General features: G+C 44.6%; 1 protein-coding gene across 1 annotated transcript in view; it reads right to left on the bottom strand.

Moving 5' to 3' along the window:
* Positions 1-1,979: 1,979 nt before the first annotated feature.
* The window catches only part of LOC135575291 (alpha-2-macroglobulin-like protein 1), a 29,679-nt gene continuing 22,361 nt past the window's right edge, over positions 1,980-9,297 (bottom strand). Inside the window, 5 exon segments of the mRNA XM_065048374.1 lie at positions 1,980-5,545; positions 5,920-6,010; positions 6,752-6,873; positions 8,118-8,333; positions 8,692-8,882. Of these exon segments, the coding sequence (XP_064904446.1) occupies positions 5,537-5,545; positions 5,920-6,010; positions 6,752-6,873; positions 8,118-8,333; positions 8,692-8,882 (629 nt within the window). The 3' untranslated portion in view covers positions 1,980-5,536.

The following is a 9,297-nucleotide window of genomic DNA, read 5'->3' as shown; positions in this document are numbered from 1 at the left end:
CTCAGTGGCATCCATGCAAATGAAGGGGAACTACTGCAATAAAGAAGCTTTAGGACTTACTGGGGTGTACTTCGAGGCTGCTGATATTATTGTCTCCCATAACACCCGCAGTAGGTTCTTAGAGTATACGTTTTGTGTTTGTTTTAAATGCATTACAAGCTAGTTTTATCATATGCCCCTAGTCTGCCATGGAAAGATTTGCTGAAGAACAGTTTTCCATTCCCTTCATCCACTGCCTTCATTATTTTTGTAAATCTCAGTCCCCCATCTAGTAGCTAGATTCTGCTAATACTGCTCACCAAATGGTGAAATCCCAGAATTTTCAGTGTCTCTTCATGAAACACTATTGAGGCTCATGCTACAATTTGTGAGAATGGCTTACAGGGTCTCTCTGGAAACCTGTCAAGCACTATGTATAAATACAAGTCAAGATTAATTTCATAGGTGGCATCACTTGATGAAGACCTTCCCAGCTCCGGGCTTAGCCAGAAGAAACCCATTTTCATTCCAGTTATGGGGGGGGTTTTGTTTGGTTGGGGTTTTTGTGTGCTCTTTTTTTGTTTGTTTGTTTTGTTTGTTTGTGGGGGTGTTTTGTTTTTGCATTACAACCCTTTGAAGCAAAGGAGTTTTGCTGGAGAAACAGCATCTTACAGAGCAAGCCACGGAGCGATGGCGACATTCAGTGGCCTTGGTGGAAAAGTGCACCTTTTGAGTTCAACTTTTTTTGCAATCAGGAAGATAGCAATAGCAAATGAACCTCATACACAGGTAAATAAACAGCACTGCTGAGCGTGAAGATGAGTCTGCATACTCTGCCGTACAAATTCATATAGTACTAGCATATACACGGACGTCTAGCCTGTGTATCAGCATTTGCCTTCTTTACCACACTCAATTTCTTGCTTCCGTCTGGAAGCAAGACCATCACCTCCAGGTACCGCAGAAGGAAAACTTGTGGTGGAAAAAACTTGTGTGAAAACTCTTGTGTTGGGTAAGACTGGAGTTTTCATGCACAATGTCAGGGAACAGGACATCTTGTAATGTATTCAGCCTCAGCCACCAAGAACTAATGCTTAGATCTATAGCACAGAGGTGCAAGGGGAGCCAGAAATCTGATTTACAGCCACCTCCAAGCCTGGAATGTCTTCCTTCTCAGAGAAGAGGTTGACATCATTCCCAGTTTACTAGGACATATAATTGGGATAGGCCTATCTTGCGGTTTCTGCGAAGTACTTCTTACAGGCTGCCCAGATCTCTGCTTTTGGTATCCACACCTTCACATATATGGACACCAGCCCATCTGCAGCCTCAACACACCACTAGATCTCAACTAGCACTAGATTCTGCTAGCCCTGACCCCCCTGACCCATCACTATCTCCAGAAGGAAGCTGAACAGATGATCATAGCAACCGCAGGGTCTAATTTCCATTTTCTCCTGATTCTGAGCAAAAGCTCATCTGAGTGTGCTAAGTCCTGCTCTGACCTTGCCAGCCCCGCATTTGATGCAAGTCTTGATATACCGCCACCTCTCCCATACCCCTGTCCTACACTTTATTTCCAGCATGACTGATCCTAGTGTGAATCTGCACTTCCTACTATTAGAAGGTTTCTCGAAGTCTGAAAACTGAGAGAAAGCAGAGAGACTGCAACCACATCTCCTTATCTTTATTTCCGATCCCTCAAAAAAACAGGTTGGTGCATGCCAAACTGCCTTTCTGCTCCCTGCAGCAACTGGGAAGTTGGAATACATAAAGGGAACATCAGAATGCTGTATAGGTGTGTGAGGAGCCAGCATGAAGGGTCAATTACCTGCCATACCCTGAAGACACCCTTCTCCTCTCCACTGTCTTTAAGATGGCCCTGGCCATTAAGACAGTATCAACTATACTGCTTGTCAACATAAGAGACTGTGAGGAAAAAAACACTGTGTGGCAAACCGTACAACACAAGAAGCAACAAGCTTTAGACTTTTCTCAGGAAGGAAGGCTCTTTGCATGTCAAAGGTAAGCCACATTCCAGGGCCTCTACCCTTAAGCTGAAACAACCACATTCACAAAGGAAATCCAAGCATGCTTGTATTTCCAATTGCCTCAAGGCCATCTGGGCATTCAAGACCCATATAACAGTGGTGAGGTGATGGGAAGAAGTCTGCTGGATATCTGCTACTTGTACCCCAGCTTTGCTTATACATAGCAAATGTTCCTTTCTTGGACTGGAAAACATTTCCTATGGATGTCATCAAGGACAGGGAGCACCCTTCTACTGTCAGCAGAGCTGAACAAGCTTCAGATTGCCCACCCAGCACAGGCTAGCCACTTACCCTATTCCCTGAAGTTTGCTCCAAGATACAAAGACATTACTGACTTCTAATGTACACTCCTGTTTTAAGGAAGCTTGTGACACAGCAGCTCTTTCTCAGCCCTCTGGTTTGACAGCTTCCTCAGCCCCTCGTATATGCAGCTGAACAACATTGATCTGATTTGAAACAAAAACCTGGAAACATTTGTTTGTATTCATATTTCACATACTTCATTTCCTGTAAAACAGACCTTTGACGCATGTCCATTTAGAGGCGGGAGAGCCTGACTCATGGTCACACTGAGCACACTGAGTTACAGCCTTCAGTTTTAATTTATAACCTCCCTATCTGAAGTTCAACCTGATTAGAGGACCTTCCTCCTGAAGCTCATTCAGTCCGGCCCAAATACCCAGTGGAAGAAACTTGCCTAGAAGGCAAGTGGGAGATGGTGGGTACCACTTTGCTCCCTTGTTCTTTCCTGTCCATTGGCAGAGCACCATCGAACAGTACTCATTGACTCCCATGAATGTCTTGGGAAGGAACAATGTGAGGGGAATGCTCCATGGAGGCTCCTTCCAGTTCCTTCATATTTTTGCTTGCTTGAACTCAGCCCTGTCCTCTTTTTGTATCAGTTGTCCACAGAAACACTTAGTTCCTCATGCTTCTTAGCCACTGCTGTCAGAGTTTTGTTTTCCTTTTTTCCTGTCCCTACTGGACAACCCCAAGAACAATGATGAGTAGGGAAAGGATTGACTCTGCCCACTGTAGGGACAGATCACTCTGAATGGCCAGAAAAAAATAGATGTACAGTCCTCTTGCAAGCTGTGGGAATCAGGCAAAGGGATCCCTGAAACAACCCTGCTGGTCACATGATTTCCTTGACTTTATATTCCTTTTCCCCCCTTTTTCTCTCCTACGTACTTCCTCTTTAGAAGCATCATCAGCTCCCAAACACACAGCCCACCTTGTTCAATTTTTCTCCATTGTTTCCAGTCTCGTTGACTTTATAGCTTTACATCATATTTGTGGCATGACTGTCTGGTAACTTCTTCCTTGATAATTAGCTCTATAAAACCAGTACGCATTTTTGTTATCTGGTGTCCCACCTTTTTGTGTACTGCCTTGCTAATGGAGTGCACATCCTGATGAGCCATGTGCATATGATCTACTCTACTACTGTGTGTGTTGCATCCTCAGATTCCTCAGATTATTATCTTTTTCTAGTAGTCTCACAGATAAGATTAGACTTCTAGGTTAATGTCTTTACAGGATGGGACTGGGTATTGCCAGAGTTTAAACATGCACAGTGTTGAATGACCCATCCAGAAGGCCTGAGCGTGGGTAGCTGAAATGGGAAAACTGAACCCGGTTTTATGGGAGGCAGTCATGTGAGTCAAAGTCCAAGACAGGGAGATGAACAAAGAAAACAGGAAGGGCCATGCATTGCTATTATATGTGCATTTCTCCAAAAAGAAGAGGGGGAGAAAAGGAAAGTGTTACCACAAATCACACCTGTAGAGACAGTCATTTCTGATTGTTTACAGAAAAAAAAAATATATATATATATGAGCACTGAGTAGTGGTACATGATATAAAAGATGATAGTAAAAATGGTGTAGTTAGGACAGAACTTAAATGTGGAATGCCTGGGAACACAAAGCAAACAAAAAAAGGGAGAGATGACAATGAAAAGGACACCAACTGCAGAAATATACACTATTCGTGAAAAATTGCCTTGCCCAAAGGGGAGACGGAGAAATACAAAGTAAAAAATGGAGTAAGAGAAGACAAAAGCAGAATAGAAAACAAGAGGAAGAATAAACACAGGTGGGAAAGAGGCATACATAGCAGACAAGAGGGTGAGGTCAACTAGGTAAAGACAGATTTGCTGACCATTAAACTGAAGAGGAAAGAAATATTAGAATGGATAGAATGCTTGGGCAGGCAGAAAATTTTGGAAGAGTCAGGGACCATTTGGGGAACAAAAATTCTTGGGATAAGCAGCGCTGGCAGGAGTTGAGGCAGGCCACGTGGGCAATGGGGACTGGGACCTGGGGTTACAGCGTGGGCAGTGGAAGAGCAGGACAGTGTGAAGGTGAAGCAAAGAACCAGGAATAATTTCTTCTCAGTTCTATGCAGGGGATCAAAAGGAATACCACTGGGCAGAGGAGAGAGTGTGCCAGCAGCAGGGGATGGGCTGTTGCCTTCACAGGAGTGTTTGTGGGTCTCAGAGCAGGAGACACCCTGAGAGAGAGAGGAACTTGGTGACAGAGGGAAGGAGAAGATGAGGCATGTGAGAACAGGAGGGAAAGGGTTGGGGGAAGTTGGATTGCAGGGTGCTGGTGGAGGCACAGACATTGAGACCAGGCAGAGGTCTTGGGGCAGCTTAGCAACCAGAGCTGTGAAAGGAGGAGACTAACCACATTGGCAGTGATGGCTATAGGCTGGGTGAGGCAGGGTCTTGTCTTGCCCTTGGGTTCCCCAACACCTACAGCTCCATCCCAATGTCACCACACACCCATGAGGGCTCTATCTCTCTTCCTCATCCTACATCCCCACATGGCTCACCTAACCCTAGTCCCCAACCTCTCCCTCTCCTCCTTTCTCCTCATTCCCCCCCCTCTGCTGCAGGATCCCAACTTCCAAGAGGGTGGGAGAGAGAGAGAGATTTGTTCCTGTGTCAGAACTGATTAGTTTTAGTCAGGTAAGGGGAATTTCCACTGTTACGTTTTTGTTTGTTTGGCTGGTTGTTGTTGGTTTGGGTTGGGTTTGCTCTTTTTTTTTTTTAATTTTGGTTTGTTTGGTTTGTTTGTTTTTTCTGTTTGGTTGGTTTATATGGCGCTGTTCAGAATATCTAAAAGTATTACCAAGGAATGTCCCATTCTTTCTCAGTCTGTGATGCTGCTACATCCCTCTGTTCCTACTCTTCAGTTGTGACAGAAAGATGGTCCACAGGGCCATGTAGTGAAATTTCTTTTTTTTTTTGCTTGGAGTTTGGTTGCAGACAGACTGTCGTGTTAACTCAGTTGAGAAGGTAGCTCAGAGATAAGACTTGGGGTAGAGAGGAATACTTATGCCAATATGGTGATCAAAAGCGAAGTATGTAACCTTGGAGCACGGATCAAAGATGCATCCAACACAGCAGAGAAGAGCTAGAGCAATGAAGTTTTCCTTATGGAAACAGGAAACTCAGGTTATTGATTCCAGAGCCAGGGCATTCTAGTAGGATCTCTTCTTCAAGATGTCTGCAGAAAGAACGAGCAAGAAAAGGCAAAGTGCCTGATGAATTTTTAGGAAGAAATCTAAGGACTAACAAATCTGAGGGGATGAGTTGCAACATCTTTTTGTCATTGACATAGGCATTTCCAGTTGCATTCATATTTGGGGTGCTGCGAGGACTCTACAATGAAAGGAGTGCATGGAAATGGAATAAAGACAGATCCTTTTAACTTTCCATGGCATGCTCAAGCCTTGGTCTGCATTGAGATTATACCTGGGCTGGAAACTGTGCCCAGAACTAGTACAGTAGATCCTACTTCAACTTGGATATTTCTGGCTGAACTACATCTGGAAAAGAGATTTTCTTATCTTCAGATGAGACCAGAGAAAAAAGTCTTACCGCTGTCACAGAGCTGCTCACAGGAATGAACCCTGACAGCATCTCTACTTCCACCAGGGCCATATTACTGATCTCACAGCTCCCTGTGTAACTGAAAAAAAGCAGGAGAGAAGCACATTAGATATAGAAGGCAACACACCATTTCTAGGAGATATTAATGAGCACTTCCAAACTCTGGCCTGCTCTACAGTGATGTGAAAGCTCAGCAGCTTGTCTAACTGATGGGAGAAACAAAACTCCCCTCCCCACATCTCCTTGCTCAATATGGAGACAGACTGTGTATTATGGTTAATGCTCATGCTGCCCTCTACAACGGGTGAAAGTGATCTTTGATGTTACAGATTGAGACTGGCAACGTTGACATTGTTCTCTTTCAGGACAACAGGGCATGGAGAACATTGATCAAGACACTCTTCCTAGACAGATGCAGGCAAGTAAAGTGTGGACAGGGTCTGGACTTTCTGCTGTCTGGTTCCAGCAGAGGTTTACAGTGCAGGATAGTGCACCTCAAGGCTGGTTCAGCCTAAGCTGCCAAGCACGCCCTATGGGGGAGCTCTGGCTCTTGGGAATTCTGCCATGTCAGCTGCTAGTGCTCTGAGGGCTGCTGAGCTGCTTCATCCTGATTGAGATAGTTGCTGTGGTTTTGAGAGCCACTACCAGTGCATTTCCATGCTTCCCCAGGCCTTAATTCACAATCTCTTTGGGATCTATAAAGAAGAAAAGAGTCTGCCCTGTGTCTTTGTTGCCACAGACAAGAGATATATGGGGTTCTAGTCATACTACTAATGCTCCTGCTTCTTTCCTCTGAAGAAAGCCTCAAGGGATGTCATACCTGATGGACACATGGATGTCAAGCTGTTTCCTGACATCATCCCATTCTCTTGGTACTGTTTCCACATCCAGGACAAAGACCTCTTCTGTTTCTGGTGGTGGGATGTTATAGTACAAAGAGGTCTGGTGCAGAAGAAAAACATCTCTGTGAAGTGCCCCAGAGCTTCTCTGTGTGAGCTTGAAGGACTACCTGTGCCTCCAGCTTTTACGAAATTTGTAACCAGTGGCTAAAACAGTTGGGCCTAGCTATTGTTTCTGTTCAGACACATGCTGTTTAGCACATGACATCACATGCTTCTGCCAAATGTAACCCTCAGCATACAGGCTCAGGTACCTGTGATCCAAGGCCTCATTCAGTACAATGTCCGAGTCTTATTAAAAAAATATATTTAAGACGTGAGAAATTACATTAGCTAAAACTGTGCCCACAAGGAGAAAGAAGTGTAACTGTTAACTGCTGACATGATAATAGTTAGTAGTTTTAAATCTCAAGAGGAAAAATACTGACAAAACAAGTATTAAACCCGTAAGAAAGAAAGAAAGAGCAGAGAATCAGAAAAGAACAACTCAGCAAGAAGGATGATCACAGTCCTCCAAACAGCAGCATAGGCAAATCTTCCTCTGCTTGCCTGGTGACTGGCTGCCTGGCCAGCAGGTACTCATCAGATGTCTTATGCTTATTGACTATATTCAAATGTAGCCAAGTAGTATGAGTCCTAGCTACCTTCTACATGCATTAGACATAGCTAATTGTTGTGTCATCTTGTCTATACACTGTGTGTAGGCTCTGAGAGCATCGCAGGAGATGACTGAATAGAACTGACTCAGTGAGGGAGGTTTGCACAGGAAGTAACTTGATTTTGCAGTTCTTTGCTGCATGAATAGCTAATAAGCAGACCACTACCAAAGCTGACAGAAAATTAAAATCTATTGTCCTGATATACCTGTTGTGTTGCTATACTGGGATAAGAAGGCTTTGGTCCTACATCACTCCCCATCTCTGCATGTGATAATAACCCAAAGAATATTATGTCAGAAGATATACAGTGACATCAGCAACATATGTTCCGTATAGAAACAGGTAGTGTTCTGTATGTCATCACTCCCGACTTCAGATCTACTGATCTCTTAACAATGACATTGCTCTGTAGCATGAGACAGCAAAGCTGAGATATTTCTAAGAAGAAGTTACAATAGATGGTTGCAATAAAACCATGTCAACAGAATATACCCAGTCTCCTTTAAGCTTGTCATGATTCTGCCTAGAAAGCCAAATCCTACTCAGAACTTGAGGCCTGCTTAGAGCCAAACCTCACTTGAAGAGTCAATGGCAAAACCTGACATCTCTGTTCCTTATATGTACTCACCTGTACATAGACACAGCCGCTGCCAGTTGCCTGCACTGTGTACATCCCTGGGACTGCAGGGAGAGGTGCCTGATGCAGGACCAACTTGTTGTTCCTGTGCACGTGGAACACCAACGGAGAAGCCTCTTTGCTTTTCACTGTCACCTTCACATCTCTGATCTCCTGAGAAATCAGGGCTGCATACTGAGCCAGGGCCTGCAGGCTAACAACTGTGTCCTGAAGGTAGAGAGAGAGTCACTTTGCTGTAGAGCAAATATCTGGTGCACTGTAAGACACTACAGGGAGAACTACACACTTCATGGCCCTGATTCACAGTCTTACACAAGCAAGGTCTATACCACCAAATGCACAGGCAGAAGAATGACTTCTGAGCCCTGGGGCTGGCAGTCTCAGGCCCTGGGTAATACCAGTTACACCGCATAGAAAAAATTAGCCCATGTCACCCTGGTTCCCAAGCAGTGTTCATGCATGCCTGTCTGCAAAGGATGAACCTAGAGTGACATGCCTATAAGAGACGTGCACATTACTTCTGGGTGCAGTATCTCCTTCCCCCATGACTTCTCCAGCTTGTTACCTGTGTGGAAGCAAATCCGCCAAAGGCATTTCTTTGTCCACTGAGCCAGTGCACAAGCTTGGTCATTGAGGCATCATTGTATGCCAAGTCTGGTTTGGAGACATAAGCCAGGAGGATGTAGGCTGCTGTCTCAATCATAGAAGAAGAAGAAGAAGATTCTTCACTACTGGAATGTGATGTCAGGAGCTCTGCTGATGGGGGGAGAAACATGTGGAAGGGAAGAACAGTAGATCCCTGTGAACATCAGCTTTTCCTGCCCTGGTACCCCTGTAGGACTGGCAGTTCCCTGTACACCATCAGAAATTCCTGTGCCTTTCTGGGCATCTCAGAGTGCAGAAGCCAATCTCTCCTGTTATTTTTGGACTCCAAAGGGTCAGCCAGCTATGATAGGCTCCATTTCTTCCTTTGAAAGCAGAGAGATCCAGTACTTTTAGGAAACAGTTCCTCTAGAAACAGATTGACAAAGGCTTTTTATTTAAAGTGCAGTCATAGTCTTATTCAGCTCTGCGTATATTCAAAGCTATGTCCCCAAGCTACAGCATTTTTGCTGTTTCTGCATTTACCTATCACAGTCTAACAGGGCTCCCTGTACTGAAAAGCTCTGGG

The sequence above is a fragment of the Columba livia genome, unplaced genomic scaffold (assembly GCF_036013475.1).
Source record: "Columba livia isolate bColLiv1 breed racing homer unplaced genomic scaffold, bColLiv1.pat.W.v2 Scaffold_82, whole genome shotgun sequence".
Taxonomy (NCBI): Eukaryota; Metazoa; Chordata; class Aves; order Columbiformes; family Columbidae; genus Columba; species Columba livia.
The sequence above is the reverse complement of the archived record's forward strand: the minus strand, read 5'-3'. Positions and strand labels throughout refer to the sequence as shown.